Below are 20,469 nucleotides of genomic sequence, written 5' to 3' on the forward strand. Positions count from 1 at the left end.
TATTGCTGTGGATAATTAAATGGATGATATGACTGCCACAATCTTGTAGGCCAAAGAAAAGGTTTTTCTGGCTGTTAGATGTTTCATCATTTTAACTGAGTAGCAGAGGTATACAAATTTGTAGTGAAATTCCAAAGCAACCAAAAATCATTCAGTTCAAATGATCTAAAATGAAAGAAATCTAAAACTGTCAGAGATCAGGGTGAACAAATGTTTTTTGTGCTGTATGTCTGTCATACTGACTTGGTGAGAGACAGTGATGTTTCGATTAAAAATTGGGAGATACACAAAATCAATAAGCAAGCCAAGGACAAAACCGTTAGTTAATCCTACCGACAAAGTGAGAATGTTAAACAGAAAACAGGAATTAGAGACACAAACAAATATTCAAAAACAAGTACATATGAAATTTTTTTTTAGAAGTTCAAACACAAGATCTGTCTGCAAACTTGGTCACTCAGGGAATGTCCCACACAACCTTTAAAAGTATTGCTATGATGATGTTACAAACAGCCAACATCCTATTAATGTCCTTATGTCCTAATGTAACAGTGCCCATAGAGCAACAAAAATGGCATCACAGCATAATGGCAAAAATATCAAACTTTGTCAATATACACTGAAATCAAAAACTTACGTAAAAACTGTAGTCCTTGAGTTTGATGTGCAGATTGTAGAAATCCACCCAAAATGCTTCACAAAATATAAATTAAGGTTAATGATCACAGTATCTGTGAAGGGCATGTGGTAAAGTGAGGTCCGCGGCTGGTTAGCGTGTTTTAAATAATGAATTAATTGCCACACTCATGTCTCAGATGGGGAGCGGTAGTGTAGAGAGCGTTTCCTGTGCGTAATGCGGGAGTGGATGGCCCTGCACTTACTGCACACGTGCAAGATTGTCCGTGACCCAAATTGGCACTGGGAGCTGCTGATTGCCGCAGCTGAGCCACACCCCATTTTAAAGGAAGCGCAAGTGCTAGAGGGAGAGAAGAAAAGCAGATCGGAGGAAAGGAGATAATAGATTGGGTAGCAAGAGTGATGAATGCAAAGTTGAAAGAAGCGAGAGTACTAAAAAGAGAGACTGGAGAGCCAGAGCCTATGCAGCAGAGCGAAGGCAGATGGTCGGGATTGGAGCCTCAGTGCAATAAGTAGCCAGGGTTTGGAGAAGGGGTACTTCTACTGTGCGATCATCGCAGAAGTAGGAGTGGCCTGTTGGTAAATTCTTTCCATAAGGCCGAGTGTGAGTGGTGAGAGACGAGTGTGGTTAGCATGGCGCTCAGGGTTGCCTGAGGAATGGCAATGGGGACCCGATCCCAGACTCAAGTGACTATGTGAAATGTTTCCTTGTAATGTTAACACAAAGTTTGCTTTCCTTTCTGGCCATGTGAGTTTCCTATCCCTTTTATACATATGTTTACTCTTGATTCACTTGCACTGCTATTAATTATACAGTATCTAATATTTTTTCTTAATATATTTAAAGAGACTATGTACTTTAAAGCTGGAAAGTATGTGCAATTTTAAGGAACAACATTAATTAATTAATTAATTAAGATTTAAGTGCTTTGGAATGGAGTATTTTAATGGGCATCTGATCGGCTAGCATGACTGTTAAGGAACCAAAACACAGGGGTATGGGGAATGACAGTGTAAAGCTGGTGGCATATTACATATCTTATAGTTGGAGGAGATGTCAGACTTGACTGTATTTGCTGATTTGCCACCTTGAGAATTACATGCCTAGGAATTAGAGGGGGTGTCAAATTACATGATAACTTTCCAGCACAGTTTGAAAATTCCGAAGTATTATGAGCTCGCTGAATGCAGACAGCCAGTTAACATACAGCCAGATGGTGATTTTGTGAAGGCTTTCTAGGTATGCAAATGTCAAATTCAGTTTGCAGTTTAGATTCCTTCATGTTCCTTTTTCTATTCACATCAGACAGGCAAACTACTTTTTCTCGTTGCATAGTCAAACACACCTGTAATTCATATTCCTCATGGCTGTATGTATTGTATTTCTGGGTTAGAGCTCACTGGTTGTCAGCTCTTGCACATACACACACCTGCCCCTACTTTAGACAAAATCAAACCTGTCTGATTAAGTCACAGACTGATCTGACGGAGTTTTTGGGGATGTCAAACTACACAAGTTTTGGGCATGGAAGCACGCAGACTAAGCTTATGTAAATAAAGTCACTGGAAAAACTGGGTACAGCCAATCAGTTAGCTGCTAAATATAAAAACGGTACCAACAGAAGTATATCAGAACACATATTTTTCCTTGTAAGACATTGGGTTTGATAGCCAATTAAACTGTCAGAAGAAAAAGACATCTGAAATAGATGGATAGGAGCAAGTGATGCATGTATAAGGAGATGCACAAGTCTAAGTGGGTGTGAGGGCCAGAGACATTTCTGTTTTAGGAACAACTTCACTGATACACTAGTGTCAGAGGTGTTTCAAGTACAAGCAACCCAAAAAAATATCCATATAATGGTTGTCTTGTAATCAGAGACAGACCAAATACAACGGAGCACCAGACAGGACCTGAATTTTTCAAACATTTCATCAGTAAACTAACAGATGAGTGCAGCTGTAGTGCTAAAGTAGTTTTTGCATTTAGAAAGTACGGTGGAACTCAAAAACTAGATATTATCTGACAAGAAAAATATCTGCTACTTCCAGCTTCCTCTTGATTCAGGTTGCAAAACCTCTCCCAAGCCTATAAATCAGTCTTAGAAAAGTGTAGGCAATGCACATTAATGGTGTGAGGTGTTATTTCTTGGGACACACTGGGTTCTCTTAAATGAGTAGAACAATATCTCTCAGAAGAGAAAAAAAGGTTACTGTAGCAGTGGGCTGAAGAGCACAACCATTCTTGAAATAAGGTTTCATTTATCATTGGGTTCTGGTTGAAACAATCATAATATGATAAACCCCATAGAGTCCAGGGATCACCTCTGCCCTAGGTATCAATATGTACTGTAAACTGGAAGAGTTGGTATAATGCTGTAGGGGTGTGTTCTCTTTAACAAGCTTTGGTACAAATGAGAAACTCTAACAGGCTACATGTGGAAGAAGTCAACTTATCTAAGAATGGGCTTGTACAGCAGGATAGTTACATAAACATGACAGGGGATTCAGTTCAATTCGATGACTTCTCTAAAAAAGAAACATATGCAGGATACATGGAAAAAGCCATTTAGATTAGAAATACAGCAGCAGCTAATTTTCTGCAAGTAATGAACATAATACACTCAGCATGAGAAAGTATAAATATGCAACAATTTCAAGTCCATCCCCTGACAAATTAAAGCTGTTGTTGTAAGTTAGCTTTAAATCATAAGGTAGGCTCACAGTGCAAAAATACCACACAGAATTATATATATTATATATATTCACTCCATGTAGACTCATCCTTATTGTAATGATCCTCTAGCTGTGGAAGGGCTGCTGGGAAATAAAATGCTGTGGGATGCCAAAAACCTAAACAGGTTTAGTATGAAATATGAAATGGAAGGTTTGAGTGTGCTGGAGATTTTAGGAGTGAATGCAATAATCGGTCCCTCAACAAATACAGAGATAAGAAGCTTTTTGTATTTATCTAGAGTTGTATTTATCTAGCATACTCTTTTTTGTGGGTTGAGATTTACGGATGTTCTGTCAAGATTTCTATAACGGAAGTCTGATTTACCGGTGTGAAATACTGGAGAAAACTGCAAAGGACACTTGTAACTTTTACAACATACCACGCACAAATCTAGATAATTCGCACAAATCTAGATAATTCTTGTTTCGACTGCCAAAGGGTAATCCACTGGAACAATTCCAGTCTTCTGAATCCATCACTATGGACACACAAATAAGGAATGCAGCTACAAATGTTGACAACACTAATGCTCTATTTTAAATATGCTGAATGTAATCATTGCTATCTAAGTTCACATCAAAGCTTTTAACACTGTTCTGCCACCGCCAGTTATGTTGTAACTGTTTGGCAAACTCTTGTAATTCTAACATAAAAATCCTTCTGCTGCTGCTGCTGCTGCTGCTGTGGGAAACAGAGAGCCAGTGTCACAGGAAGTAGGAAGTGAGTGCAGCAGCAGCAGTAAGCGCGGTGTGTTTCTCTTCTCAAACAATCCTTTGCCATCCTGCTTAGTTAACCCTTGTGAAGGCATTCCCTGTAAGTTATCACCTTTTTTCTAGTCATATACCTTTATTTTAAGCAACCTTTAGTCAGGGAATGTTAAAGTAAATGTTATATTTTAACATGTACTGTACATTTACTGAGCTTTTGGCTATTAAGATCTTGGTTATTAAATGATACTGTACTTATTTTACATTTGTACACGATCCTTATACAAGTACGTATTAGTGTTTTGTTTGCATTTGTATTTATAGTTTTGCACCATTTATGTGATTAAACATTCTCAACATCACTTCGTGGTTCCGGGATTTACTGCCTGAAGGTGTTTAGCTTGCTGGATAATTGATCAGGAGACTCGTCAGTTCAAACAGAATTACATTTTTCAGAAAAAGTGTATTCTGTACACTTCTTCTGTGAAATTAGCTTTATATTGTCAAAAAAAAAACTTACAAGTAAACAGAAATAGCAGAAATGAGCTAATATAAATTAAAAAAAATGCCTTATGAGCATTTGATTTTATGACAAACACCAAACATTCACTTCAGTAGCCCCCTGAGTGGAAACATATTGTAACCACCAGGAGGGACAGTTTTGATTGATGTACAGAACTGCTTGTGACGCATATAAACCGAGTGAAAGAGGGTTTCCCACTGGGCTCCCAATATTCAAACTTGAAAGGATTCCCTTACTAGCATATATGTGATGAATCAGCCAGTGATATCTCTGCACAAAGGGATTTTGTGAAACTAGGAAGAAAAAAGGTGTATGATACCTTTCATCCAGCAACCACAGTCCAGGTTGTGTTGGCCCTTTACCTTCTTTCTTATAAGTAGCGTGGAAATTTACTCAACTATATTTTTGTTTGGATGTTTGGTAAGAATGCAGCCATTGTGCCTATGAACTGCTAGTGAACATATGAAAATTTGTTTTTTCTTCATACTATGTTTGAATGGAATTTGTGTTGTCTCTTCTGCTTGTCCATTACTTGCTAATAAAATATTTTAAATGCAATGCTGTTGTAAAGGGAGCTACACCTACAAGTACAGAAGATTATTATCTACAGTGATCTGTGTTTCAATGAACTCCTGAATCTTTATTTGTTCTGTAACAGTTTCATTATTCTAAATAAACTGAATTCATTATCAGACTTTTGTACAAAATAGTCTTTTTCGCTGCAATCCACTTGATATTTACACACTTTGCTTCTTTTATGGACTCCAATATTATGGATTCAGTATGAGAAAATTGTTAAGCAATGAACAGTTCCTGTAGGTGGAGACAATCTATTTAAACCACATTTTTGTCTTTATGAAAAAAAAATTAGGATTAAGAATAACGAGTCAATTTTAGGTTATATTTTATCGTCTAAATTGAATTTGATAAAAACAAATGTTCTGGAGTAACTGGTGAAAAATCCTCAGATGCAAAGGGGAGAATATGCCAACTCCACACAAAAAAACAACTAGGCTTGGGATTCAAACTTGGGATGCTGCATCCTGCACCACTGTACCCCGTCCCTCCATCTATTTGTGTTTAAATGTGTGTTTGTGTGTATCTTAGAAAAGACCAAACGCTTCTCCTAAAAAATGACCAAAACACGATTAAAAACAGCAACAAGCCTAGAGAGGTTAAACCTTTTAGAAAGGCTGTGCATAATCCGTTTTTTACGATAATGTAAATTTTAATACATATAACAACTTTAATTTATATGTTTTTTATAATGATTGAGAAAGAATTACAATCACTGTTATCTAGTTTATTGGAAAACACTTTTTTATGCAGTTTGGGATGGTATGAGAATAGCACACAGGGAAGGGGCACTGTAAATTTGAGAACTCTCCTTATATTCATATCCTTCATTATTATCAATAAAAACAAAATCATAATACCCTCCTTTTTGTATTTTGAATTTTTCAGCTTCGCTTGATGGTATTTATCCATTTTGCACATTAAGCACTTCATTTCATCTCTCAAATCTCATCCTGTCTCTTATTTATATGGAAATCACACAAAAACAGGTTAACTGATTTTCTTGAAATTTTGCATATCGGTTGCTGTTGAACCAACTTAAAATATCGACCTATATGGCATTTAAATTTTCACCAGGAAGGGTAGTTGCAAATGAAGGTGAGGAGGAATACATCACTCCAAAACAGATAAATCAAACTTCAATCAACACCCAACTTAATATATTGAGTTTATAGAGTTTTGTCATGAATAGGGCTTTAATACAGGGAACAACTCAAAAACTGGTAGTTTTGCCAATTTTAAAAGCTGTATCAATGATTCAATTATTCAACAAGCCATCTAGTTTATTAATGTGGGATTACACATCAATTCATGAAAACATACAAAATCCAGGAAATACAAAGAATTAGCATCCATGGGTTCAAACCAGCAAGGGGTTAACATAATTATGGAATCCAGTCAAACACAAAAAGAACAAATTCTTAACTCATGAGAGGAGACAAATTGATCTTTATCAGAAAAGTTGTGTAGATGATGGATGGGAAACTTGTACTTCAGCCAGCGATGACAAAGGGGTCATTATTTAAAAAAAAATGCTTTATTACCTCAACCCATTACGCAAATACACCCTGGCAATGTGACAGACAGACAGACAGACAGACAGACAGACAGACAGACAGATAGATAGATAGATAGATAGATAGATAGATAGATAGATAGATAGATAGATAGATAGATAGATACTTTATTAATCCCAAGGGAAAATTCACTTGTGTAGGGTACTTCATCTAGTTGACTATACATTGAAAACTTTGATTGAAATAAAATGTACATTTTACAAAACTATCAATATCATATCAATATTCAGTATCATGTTCTCCTGATTATATATACTCTTGGTTATCAGAGTAGATGGTGATTTTACACATTTTTAAACATAAGGCATTCTATATGACACAGGTAGAAGCAACTGTACATCAAGGAAATATTTTATCCTACAAAATACTTTACTTCTTTTAAAATGTTGGCATTTCCTTGACCTATTACAATTATTCTGTATTATACAGAATCTCTTATGCTTCTTACAACCAGTAACACAAATTCTGCCTAACTGAATACAATGTACAGTTGTACACAGTAGTTTGTGAACTATTCATTGTGTACTGTGAACTAATGCAAGTCAGACCATGGAATGTATTTTGACGAACTGTGTAATTTTTTCTGTTAAATTTTCTAATTTCAGTAAATTGCTCTTGCTTCAGAAACCTTCTTTGACCTGAAAATCCTAACCAAGTGTATTCTGACTTTCATTCTCTTTTTCTGTTTAATTGGGAAATCATATGTGTTAGAAAAATAAAGAAATGATAATGAAATTCAGGACACATTGTTTAGCCTCTGTTTTTCATGTCTTTTATAAGTCCATGGGCTATATAAACAAATGTGATAAAGCCTCAGAAATCTATTAAATGCCCACAAAAATTGCTATAGTTAAAGGGATTTTTCATGCCGTGATTGTGTTTTTTTCTTCATGGTTCATTTTACAGATTATGAAATAATACTTGCTTAAAGGCAATGCCTGGTGTTCAGGCGTAACGTAATAGTTTCAAAGTAATCTGCGCTTTTGCTCTTATGACACTTTTTTCTCTAGCTATTCTCAAAGATTTTTTAAAGATGAAGAACACGAAATAACCTGCAAACAAAATATTGGATACTTCCAACAGAACTGCGCTGGAACAAATACTAAACCTGTAAGAACACCGTGAGGTTATAAAAATAATTCAAAACCACAAAACCTGGAAGACAGCTAAAATTAGATCATACTCTTCTTTTGAAAGCCTTCAAAAATATGGTGTGTAGGAATGGATACCGCCAGATGTTTTTAAAATACTCAGGAGAAGGCTAGTTTGAAAACTAAAACCAACACACAGTAAGCAGGCAGCAGAGAACTCACTGACGTGACAAGACTCACACGGGTGATGTCAGCACAAACAGAATTATTGTGAAGTGTAAAATAACAATTTATTTCAGATTTGTCAACATATGTTGTGGCAGACACCCCATTCAGGAATGGGAACAGCTTGGCATTATAAAATGATGTGACTTGGATAAAAAGACTGCAACCTTATTGATTTACTCTAAACTCTACATACTTGCAAAAGTGGGACTGCATTAAACACTGATTTTGTTTTTTGTTTTAATTTTACAAATTTTTTTATAAATGTCACTTCCCTTCTTCTTGGTTGAGGTCTCCACATTTTTCTGACTAAACTGATGGGTAAATCTGACTAGATGGCAGACACAAGGAGCGAATTTTGAAAGGAAAAGGTCTTAAAAACTAAAAATCTAACCTAAAACTCACAAACACATTTAATCTGTCTCAGAGTCACCATGGGCCAAAGCCCACATACCCACAGTCACAAAGTGCTAACCTAACCTAAGCAGACTACCTTTAGGAAAACCCTTGTAAGTACAGGGATAAAATGCAAATTTCATAAAAATAATAACCAGCAATGTCATTTAAACCCAAAAGGCAGCAGTCACAGAACCTTATACTACACATATGGAAATCTATGCTGATAAAATATTGTTACTAGTTGTTACCTTAGTTTGACCATCATCCATTTTACAAACCTCCTATTCATTACACGGTTATGAGAGAAGAAGGCAGAATCTGTCCTATCATCACAAAGTATAAGACAACAACCAATTTGCAGGGCAGAAAGAAGACTCAACAGAGAATGACCAGGTGAAGATCTAAACCGAGGTTCTAGGGCTGTAGGGTAACATTAATTCACACTGAACTATGATAAAATGATAGTTTTATTAATTTCGAATAATCCATGTAGTTTGCAGTGATTACTGATAAAAATTTTTAATATCATGTTGTTATGCAGAAAATCTTGGATAGTATAGAGATCTAAGTTGACCAATGCAGAACAATAACAAGCAATGTCAAAATATTCATGAAAGCATCTCACATTATTCGTGCCACATAATCTGCATGTCAAATCATCCAGCCATGTGCTTATAAAATACTAAAAACACGTATTTTTACTAAAGCTTTGTTAAATAAACCACTTCCAGAAAACACTCTAGTGAACAAAAATGGAACGTACTTTCATGTGGACAAACATTTGAATTGTAGTTTCTTCTCCACCAGTTACATTTATATTCATATATTCACGGTCATGTGAGCATTATTTAGAAGTTGCTTATTTAACAATAATTAAAAAATACATTTACTGTATGTGGCTGGGGTATTATGAGCACATATTGTGAGCAATAATCTATTGTGACACAAGTAATGTGAAATTTTTTCATAGACGTTTTTGATATTGTTTTATGTTGTTCACCGACAGTGCTGGTCACTATTCAAGCACAAACTTTATTATTGCTATTCTGCATTTAATTTCTAAAATTTTTACTCAGCAATCATTACAAACTAAATGGGGTAAGGTTTCAGTAGAATATTCCTTTAAATTCACCCATTTAGTGCTTAATCTCATTTTAGGCTCACTGGCAACTGGAGTCCATCACTGCAGAAGTAAGAACCCACCAAGAAGTTCATTGCAGGGTACACTTACACGCACACATCCACCCTAACTAACACAGTGTGTCACCTATGTGTCTGGAATGTGGGAAGAAATATGAGAAAACCGTCATGTTCACAGGGAGAGCATATAAACTTGACACAATCAATGATTACGCTGTATCACAGCACCATCCATTCATACGTTTAACAAGCATGCTTAAATCCATTTTGGGGTTGCAAGGATCTCAGCAGCATACTGTGGTAGGCAAGAACCAACACTGAACGGCAGATAAGTCCACAGCAGGGCACATTTGCAGCTACTCCCACTGTCACTCATTTTGGAGATACTGATCAGTGTAACCCATGCATCATTTTAAGATTAGGAGAAAAACCCACGCAAACATGGAGATTAAGTGCCATCTCCACATAGACAGACAGGGGCCAGTTTAGAATTTTGACCCCATTACCTATGCCACCATATAAAAGTATTAAATAATTAGCTAGTCACTTACACAGATGAAATAATGTACAGTACATTTCGAAATCCTAATGCATTTTATGGTTTCCCCTTATAAAAAGTCACTTCCATGATACATTTCTGGGACTTGTAAGCTGGTCGATGTTCTAAAAATTGATATTCATTCTAATAATTAAACGATTGGGAAGCTTGGTGAGAGGGATGCACAGAAGATTGGTGATAGAGCTCAGGAAACATTATTATTTCTAGAAGTGGCCTAACTACTAAAGAGTTTTAGAAAGAAATTAAGACAAGTGATGTTTTCAGTGTTTTAAAAATAAAACTAAAAAGCAGGCAGCAGTTATTGAAGGTGTCCACGTTAGTTCCAAGAAAGTGAGATTCATTTAACTACGGTTAAGCACTGAGGAGTGGTGCTCAAGTGAAGCTCCTCATGTCAGTGATCAGTTTCCATGCACAAGCTTGGAGCTGACTGAGGGAAAGTGTGTACACAGATAAAAAGACACAATACCAAGACACACAAGACACTGCACAACTAACAAACAGGAGACTGCAAGTGACAGGACACATCGACACAACTACCAGCACAAAACATATTTAAAAAGGCCATACTCGTCCTTGGCTGGAGCAGATGCATTGGTGGAGACTGCAGGAGACGAAACAAGCTCAGGAGCCGGTTTGCCAGCCACAGAGGGAACAGGAGCACTGCCCAGAGCTGCAAAGACATCTGTTGCAAGGTCGATATCTGAGGTCTTGAAGGGTCCTCCATCCATCTGAAAGTCCTCATTTTGGGAGGGCTTTTCGTTGCTTTCTGGGGGGGCTGAACTCTTCGGGCTAGTGGGTTTTGTCACTGCTTCAGTGGAACTCTTCACGGTGTTGCTCTGTGCTGTTTCACCTTCTGGGCTCTTGGTGGCCTCGGTTTTGGGCTTTTCAGAAGGAGTGTTAGACACAGCTGCTGCTGGGGTGGCAACTGGGGCTGCCGGGGCAGGTGCCTTGGTGCTGCTGGCAGCTTTAGCAGGCTCAGCTGCATTGGTGGCAGCTGTGGAATTCAGACTGGGTGAAGCTGTACTATTGGCTGGTGGGACCTCACTGAGGTCAACCAAGCGGGCAACCTTGGGTGCAGCATCTGTGGCTGAGGCAGCAGCAGAAGTGGGAGAAGTGACACTGGCCTTTGGTGTGCTGGCCTGCTGGACAGGCGCTGATTTAATGTCAGGCCCAGGGGCAGCTGTGCTTGAAGTGAGAGTAGTTGTCTCACTCGTTGGACTGTTTTGGGCAGTGGCAAAGGTTTCAGTGATTGTGTCAGAGTTAGTAGCAACAGAAGGAAGCATGTCCTCAACAGTAGCTGTTGTGTCAGCAGGGTGCCTGCGAGGATAGGAGCAAAAGAGAAAGAAACAATATAGCTGCAGTGACGGAGAACAAAAGCCAAAGCATGAACGCACACAGTGGGCAAGTGCCTCATGCAGTTAAAAAAGACAAGATGTGAGCAAACCACAACAGAGTTAGTTTATTAACAAAAGCACTATTTCTGGAACAGAAAGTAGAAATATTATTAAGAAGGGTCCATTCTCAGGTAAAAGACAACAAAATCTCTCTTTTCATATAAACCAGGCAAACCCTTACGATAAACCACTTGTGACCTGGAAGAACACAGTAAAGGCTGCACTGTTAATATCTTCTAAGAAAGATAAGTTTGGAAAAAAAAACAGATGAATTCCAAAATCAAATGTAAACTGGGGTCCAAATGCGAATCTGTCTTTTTTTTAATTGCAAATTACACACTTGCTTGTTGAGCTAGAATTAATGTCCAATGTTGAAAATAGGCAGTGGGATTACCCTTTCATCCTTTCAAAGAACTACAAAAATAAGAGGAAAGTCCAACCTCACACCCACTCTTTTACAAACCTGCCCTTTCCATTAAAGGTTCTTGGGGAGTACTGGGCACAAGGTGGTAACCAGTCCTGGGTGGGATGCAAGTGCAACATACGGAACACCCCATCATACAGAGCCCGTTTAGAATCTAAGAATGGGGTTATGCAAGGAAACTGGAGAAGCTGGAAAAAAGGTCAAAAAGACACAGGGAGAATGTGCAAATGGCTCAACAGTAACCACACTGGGGCAATGGAGCAAAGGACAACAGCACTACTGTTTGAAAAATTCTGGAATGTGTTTCTAAATTAATTTTTAAACAATAGTATATCTGAACAATTTTCACTACTTAGACTAACCTATTGATTCACCAAAATCTGCACAAAATTCTGTTTAGTTACAGTATAATTTTTATTAGAAATTTGTGTAGTTCCGTAAAGAAAGGATTATCTGCCTATATTCAAAAGCCAATAGCCTCAAGGGCTGTAGAAAATGTGTTTTAAAGTTGTTACAATTTGCATTTTTATTCTGAAATGCCAAATCACAACCATAACAAATTTACACTAAGCACAAATTGATATAATAAACCATGTCCAATATTGACTTTCTTCTACAAATACAAACTGCCTATTTCATAAAAATGCATGTTTCCTCTTTAGAATTTGAAGACACAAATATTCAATTATAAGGCAGCATGACACACAACTGTTTTGTTTTACATTAAAGTATAATTTAACTAATACACAGATTTATCTTGCATTAAAACAATTTTGTTTACATATTTTTATACTTTGAGAGATTTGACCAACTGTGACCGTGAGCTGCACAGCAATTCAATACAAGAAATGTATTATACATGAATTCAGTTTATAAGGAGCCAGACCAGGTGACATTTTGAAAACCTTTCAATGTGCAATTAACTTGACTTATGTGTGTGGCACATAAGTCAAGTTACACAGTTCACTTATACAGAGTCATACTAAGTCTCTGATTTTAAGCCTTTATAATACTTTGTTACTCAATAAAAGGACACACAATGACACAATCATATTGTGAAATTTTTGCATTTTTGTTGCTGCTAGGGAATGTTTCTCTAATAATTACACATTGAAATTAAACAAGAGCTCAAAGTTGTAAGAACATGGTTTTACCAACAAATGTAAATTACACAGTATATTACAAAGCAGGCTTTGACACAAATCTTTGAATCTTTCCCGATTTTCTATAGTTACATTTACACTACTTTTGTTCAAATACCCGGAAAAGAGGAAAAGAGTCAGTCTACTAATTTATATTTTTTTAAGATTAGGAGGTTCCAACCTTCATAAAATATCTGACCACATCTAATTCTCAAGCCTGCTTAATTCAGTTCCTGGTTGGGAGTGCTGGAGCCTACCCTGGTAGAACTGAATACAAAGGAGGAAACATGTCTGCACAAAATGCTAGCTCATTGTTGGGTTCAGGATCGTCAATGAACCTAACTTGTACGTCTTTGGGGGTGTGAGAAGAAAACTGGAGCCCTCAGAAGAAAATTCACATCGACAGAGGGAAAACATGCAAACATTACACAGATAATGTTCAGGCGTAGAATTTAAACCCTAAATGCTGGGGCCATAAGGCAAAGCATTTCTCATGGTACACTGTGCTGCCATCATAAAATAGTATTATCAAAACCGTATCTGAAAATCTTAGTTAGGAGTATGGATACACTGGCTATGGGAAATAATTGCACATTAAATTCCAGATGTGTCTCTAGAGAACAGTGAAAAGTCAACCCTCAGATGGGTTTGCATTTGCTGTTTGAGCATAAATCTAAGAAAACTTTGATAAAAAGACAGCAGGACTTAAGATGAATTTCTTTGTAGTGAACAATATCTAAACACTACATTGAATTCCATTATTAGCTGGATAGAAATGCCATTCTAACAGTACTTTGTTACCTTTCTTCTTTGCTTGGTGAGCATCAAAGGAAAAAAAAAATCACCTAATTTTAGAAGAAATCAAAGCATTCCTTGAATGACTAAAAAACCTCATGCCTCTAAATAATAAAAATATTAACAAAGAAGACTGTCCCCATTACTAGCACTGTGTACTTGCAAGGTGGTAACACTACAAGAGATAACTTAATGTTTGGAAAGAAGTGGCTTCCACCACAGCCAACACTTTGTGGCTATGAATACAAGTCCTGTCTCTTATGCACAGTATGGCTTTCTACTCCACCTTACTGTATGTATGGAAAAATAATGTGCATCTGCGATTAAAAATGATGTCGTAGGAATGCACCGCAGAATCTCAAGACCACTGCAGCATTGTTTAGAGACAGAGTTGTGTTATTTCAAGTATATTTGAATTTCCTTACAAGTAAAGAGCATACTAGAGTTAGTCTTAATTGGATGTATAATGTATGGTAAAGATTAGACTAGGAAAATTACATCAGTGCCATTGTTAGAAGCAAAAAGTAGGTGAAGCCAATTAAATATATGAACAAATAGACTTGGACAAATCTGCAGTGGCCTTCTTGATCCCAAAGCTTACACAAAATGTATTTTAACTCTTTATATATTATGATTTGAAGTCAAATGGAAATTAATTTATAGATATGTAAGTGAAAAGGCACAGTTGAGGAAAAAAAGAAGACCAACTATGTACAATAATATACTGTATAGCAATAGATATGGAAATGGATGTGATTGTATACACTTGAGGCTAATCTGGAATCTACATGAAAGTTGCTTTGACTACCTAAAGTAGATTTTTGTGCCCTAACAATAGAGGAGTTTGATGTTTTATCAGTTAAACTCAACTCAGTGCCATGGAGATTTTATTCTGTATGTCAAGTTCTATTATTCTTTGAAGTAAGCAAGTTCTATTATCTTCTAGATATCATAAAGACACCAGCCCTACTCCACACTTTGACAGTGAAGGAAGGAATTAAGACACTGAACAGAAAACTAATTGTGTAAAAGCTCCACTTACTCAGGCTCAGTTAAAGGAGTGGTTTCATTGGGTTCTGTCTGGCTACCTCCATCATGATTAGGAGTACGTTCATCCTCAGTTCTCACTTCAACAATCGGCTCCTTGGATTCATCTTTCCTGTATTAATAGAGAGCAATAAATTTAAAAAAGAATTGTGTAAAAAAAGAAAGAGTTATAAGAAACATTATCACAAAAGTTTCCCACAGTTCTAAAAGGCTAACATAAAGCTATGGTTATGGCCGAAGGCAAAAGGTTAAAAAACAAAACTTAAGAAAAAAAACTGGATAGTAATTCTTTTATATACAAAAGGAATTCTTCATTTTAAATACCCAGCTGTATTATGCACAATGAATCAAATGTTTATCTGTATATTTGTTGATTTGTGTAACTTTTGTATGGTGATGGCAGTGTTTAGTGGTGATAGCCTGACTTATTGCACTATTTTTCTGCATAGTACTCTAAGGCAAGCAACAGGCATTTTTTCTGTGCATTTTATTGATAGCTATATAATAAAATACTTTACTTCTACATTCCTTAAGATGCTGCACCACTAACATTAAAATTGCTCCAGAGATTGTATGATGATCTTTCTAAGGCTGGGGGCACAATACTGTACCTGACGTCTAGCCAGACAGCATGTCAAGCTTAATAAACCGCACTCACTTGACCTTACCACTTTGAGGTTGTCAAATTATATGACTACCTCACCACTTTGAAGCACAGTGTCAAACTTCCAAAATATTGCAAGCTCATTACATTGTGAAAGGCAGCTGGCGTGCTGCCTGACAGTGCCAGTGGTCACACAAAATGTTTTTCAGGTATGGCAAATTCAGCTGCACAACACATTAAACAGACAAGACCTCTTTTCTGTTTTTGCAGCAAAGGACAACCAACCGTTTTTCTTCTTGCCTTGCAATTGCATTGCATGCGGTGTACTTTCAGGAGAGTGCTAATTGGTTGTCAGTTTTTGCACACACAAAACCCACCCATATGACTTATGACAAAAAAAAAAACTTGTTTATTTTGTCAGGGTGAGTCACACATTGATTTGACTAAGTCGCAGGAGATATCAAACAATATAACTAATGGTCACAGGAACATGCCGCAACTGCCTCCAATGCATAAGGATTGTGTAAATTAAGGCTACGACTCAAAATCTCTGGAAAAGTCATTTAGTGAGATGAAAGATTTAGTTGATCATTTTGGTTTTTATTCAGGGAAAAAGAGCTTGTTATTTAAATGTTCTTATATAAAATCAAGTGCTGTGGCACACTATAAAATTACAAGACTCTTTATGGGAAAGAAACCTCTGCTGAAACCACTCACTTATTCACACATGCTGTGTCCTGGTAGGGAAAAGTTTGTAGAATGTTAAATGTAAAAATGGCCTAAGCTGAAACAAGCAAAAACAGATAAAGGTTAAGTCTTTAAAGTTCTCAATACATTCTGCTTGTGTATGAATGGTTAATAAACAACTAGTCAAATAATATGTAATATACATAGGTAATATACATGTGTGTAGACCAGATAATTTTAAATGCACATTTGTCCATATTCAGCCAGAATAGTTTAATACATTATTTACAGCCTCAATTATTGACTTGTAGCCCTACGACAAAAAAAGGGCTCATCTCACAAGGAATTGCATTATACGATATACCAATATATCTATTACATGTCATAGCTTAGTATTCATAGACTTACTATGGAAATTGCTAAGATACTTGAAGCCCATTTTCACAATTAAATGAAATTTACAGTAAATACAAAAATTCAAGTCAAAGAGAGATAATTGGAAAAGGAAATAATAAATGAACATAAAAAATCTAAATAATATCAAATCACAACCAAAGGATCATGATAACATTGTATCATGGTTTTCCTGGAAAACGACACAAATCCAGCGTTCTGAGTTCCAATCCCACACATGCTCCACAACTATGTGGGTTTCTCTACAGGGAAACACACTTTTCCTAATTCCAAAGACATGTGTGTTTAATGAACAAGGAAGTTTGACACTAGCTCTGCGTGAGTGTGAATAAGTGAGCCCTGTGATACACTAGCACCCTGTCAAGTGCCAGCTCCTGCTCTGCTGAATGTTGAAGAATGATCCAGCTCCCTGGAATCCTGAATAGAATTAAATAGTTTATTATGAAAAATATACATAAAGGCATCACTAAGTAAATAAAAACATTTTAAGAAGATTAACTACCAAACAGTGTACAGGTTATTACACTGTATTGACGTATGTATCATGTGTTACACGTGTACAGAATAAGTTACCCGTTGTATGCATTTTAAGCTAAATATGACTCCGTATTTTAGGTGTGAGGCTTTAGGTTAATACGTACAGTCTACCTGAGGCTACTACTGTAATATTTGCATATTCTGTCTTAATAACAAGCCTCTTGGTAATTGTGTATTGTTTAGTAGATGGTGTTTTTCAGGCTATTCACATGTCTTAGCAGCATTTAACATTTGTAAAGTTTAAATAGAATTTCACAACTTTTTTCTATTTTTCTCATTATCAGTAGGGCTGCCATTAAATGAGCCCTGCAAAAGGCCAGTGTTGCTGCTGTCCAATGCCAGCTTTAGGTGTGTTTTAGGAGTGTGACATTTTGTGGGACTGGGCAGTTAACTGTTCTTGAGCTAACCAAAAAAAAAAAAATGATAAGCCATTGAATTTTTCTTGTCCTCTCAGAGAATCAAGGCTTTATTAAAAAACAGAGCATATTAAATCGAATTGGGGCATTCCTTGTGTCATTTATTTGGAAATTCTCAGTTATATGACTATTTTTTTTATTTATTTTTTTCAGCTCACATTATTGCCTTCCTTCAATGTAAGAATAACTCCATCTGTTTTCTCATGTAAGAGACAAAGACTTTTTATCAAACAGTTACTAGTAATAATCCATCCATTTTCCAACCCGCTGAATCTGAACACAGGGTCACGGGGGTCTGCTGGAGCCAATCCCAGTCAACACAGGGTACAAGGCAGGAACCAATCCCGGGCAGGGTGCCAACCCACCGCAGGACACACACAAACACACCCACACACCAAGCACACACTAGGGCCAATTTAGAATCGCCAATCCACCTAACCTGCATGTCTTTGGACTGTGGGAGGAAACAGGAGTGCCCGGAGGAAACCCACGCAGACACGGCGAGAACATGCAAACTCCACGCAGGGAGGACCCGGGAAGCGAACTCGGGTCTCCTAACTGCGAGGCAGCAGTGCTACCACTGCGCCACCGTGTCGCCCACTAGTAATAATAATAATAATAATAATAATTTTGAGGAAAAACGTTGATGTGTACCGTAGGATCATAAACATGACACCTCATGAACCTGGTAATATGAGAGACGTTCAAAAAATTTCTGCACTTTTTTTAACTCTATTTATTAAGAATTTCAGAAACAAATGATATCACTTTTCTACATAGTCACCGTCATTTGCGTTGCAATTTTCCCAGTGTCGCACCAACTTTTTAATGCCCAACTACTATTCCTCCCGCCTTCAACATTTCCAATGAAAATATAAAAGTGCGGAAATGTTTTGAACGTCCCTCATATATAAACAAGAGTAAGAATAATTGCTATTACACACTAAAACAAGTTTGCTTTTTCTTAAACTACACTTTTTGTATATAGTGTATATGGCCTTGCACTGTATACAGACAAAAAACTCCACCTTTGTCATTTATTAATCTAAAAATTAAAATGTACAGTAGAGTGATTTCCTTGTCACTTTTGTAATATCTCAACACCTTATACACTTTGTGAAGAATATGTCTTTTAAACTCAATTTATGAGAAATGTCATCCATCCATTTTCTGACTTACTAAATCCAAACAAAAGATTAAAGGGCAAGCATCTGCCCTGGAAATAGAGGGCAAGACTAAAGCTAACCTTGTCAAGGCAGTAGTCGAAATCATGACACACTTGCACACATCTGTAATTATAATTATAATGATGAGACACAGAGCTTGGCAGAATGTAAGTCTATATCACACTCATAGATACCCCCACACTTACTCATAAAGATCCACTTTACAGTCATTAATCAACCTAAAATGCTTTGTGTTCATAATGAAAATTAAAGTACTTAAAAAAAAAAATTCAAGAGACACATGAATAATGTGCAGACTTCACATGGACGGGGACTGTGTTGGGATTCAGATCCAGTTCCTGGAGTTGCAAAGTGGCAGCACTAACAAGCAAACCTTTGTAGTAATATTTGACAAAGAGTACAAATTCACTGCTGAAATAAGTGACAATAAGAAAAATACTAAGTGACTGTAAGGATTCTGTTGGATTTTAAAATGCCCAAAGGATGCCAATGCCCAGCAGAATCATTACACAATCAAATGATTCAACTTGCAATGTGCCATTAATAAAATCTAAACTGAGTCAGTGCAGAAATGCTAAGGGGAAATACTAATAAGTGGCAGAAATAAAACTAATAAGTGGCAGAAATAAAACTAATATTACATTTATGTGTTATTAAAATTGGAAAGAAATTCATCCTATTAGAGACTTCTAATATGGTGCTAGAAGCATGAAGGTTTAAATATTTGGAACACATAATTCCTCTCAGTAACAAGGCACCTCTGCTGTCCTATTAAGTGATGTCCTCAGGCTCTAAAGCCATACTGATACAAGAAAGAGCACTGCAACATATTTTGACAGACATAAAATAAGCTAATTTAAGCAGGTATAAAATATATTACAAACAGATTAACAAACCAGCCAAAAAAAAAAACCATTTAGAAAGACAAGGAAGAAAGTGACTTACGAAAAAGCAGCTTTTCCTTCTTCGATATCTTTGCCTTTTGCTCCAGGTCCAGATTTGCCACAGAAATTCACAGCAATACACATCAACAAACCACACTTGTTGAGGAAGTAACACGTGACGTCCACAGCCACCAGCAGAATGAGGAAGACCACGATGAGGATACCAACAATGCCGCCTGTGCTCAAACCACTGCTTTGTGCTATTTTACCTTAAAATAAAAAGAAGGGAGATACAATTTCTACTAAATGTCTAAAACAGAAAAATGTGAATACAGCAGATGGAATATACTAAATTAGAAATAAGTTGCATATATATTTTAATTAGAGCACATTGTGACAGATATCTCAGCAACGCTTGTGTGATAATAGAATTATACTACATGTTTTCACAACTTCCCAGGCTACATTTCATTAAAAGTGTTTGTGTTTCACCTTTCTATGAAACAGATGGGAAAACATTTTAAAATCTTACAACAGTAAAAATCATAATATTGCACAAAAAATGAGGTGATCATTTAACAATAAAAATAATTACTTTACACAAAGAGGTTATTATTGTAATTAAAAACATATGATTTTTGAAGTCTAGGCATTTTGCCATTAACACAAACCATATTTCATTTTGTGATTTAAACATTTCAGTGTTTTCTGTTTGTGCTGTCATGTTTATCAATCTTCATCTGTTCCTATTTTATGGAAGTTTTCTCT

General features: G+C 36.5%; 1 protein-coding gene across 7 annotated transcripts in view; it reads right to left on the reverse strand.

Moving 5' to 3' along the window:
• ncam1a (neural cell adhesion molecule 1a) overlaps nucleotides 1–20,469 on the reverse strand; it is a 765,634-nt gene that overhangs the window by 6,732 nt on the left and 738,433 nt on the right. For 4 of the 7 annotated variants that reach the window (XM_051932376.1, XM_051932374.1, XM_051932375.1 and 1 more), the window contains 3 exons: nucleotides 19,763–19,970; nucleotides 14,968–15,084; nucleotides 10,738–11,487 (listed from right to left, as the gene is read on the reverse strand). In XM_051932376.1, coding sequence (XP_051788336.1) covers nucleotides 10,738–11,487; nucleotides 14,968–15,084; nucleotides 19,763–19,970 — 1,075 coding nt within the window. The remainder of the gene's footprint in view (nucleotides 1–10,737; nucleotides 11,488–14,967; nucleotides 15,085–19,762; nucleotides 19,971–20,469) is intronic. The other 3 variants (XM_051932379.1, XM_051932377.1, XM_051932380.1) reach the window with 1 other exon arrangement.

Source organism: Erpetoichthys calabaricus, chromosome 9 (genome assembly GCF_900747795.2).
Source record: "Erpetoichthys calabaricus chromosome 9, fErpCal1.3, whole genome shotgun sequence".
Taxonomy (NCBI): Eukaryota; Metazoa; Chordata; class Cladistia; order Polypteriformes; family Polypteridae; genus Erpetoichthys; species Erpetoichthys calabaricus.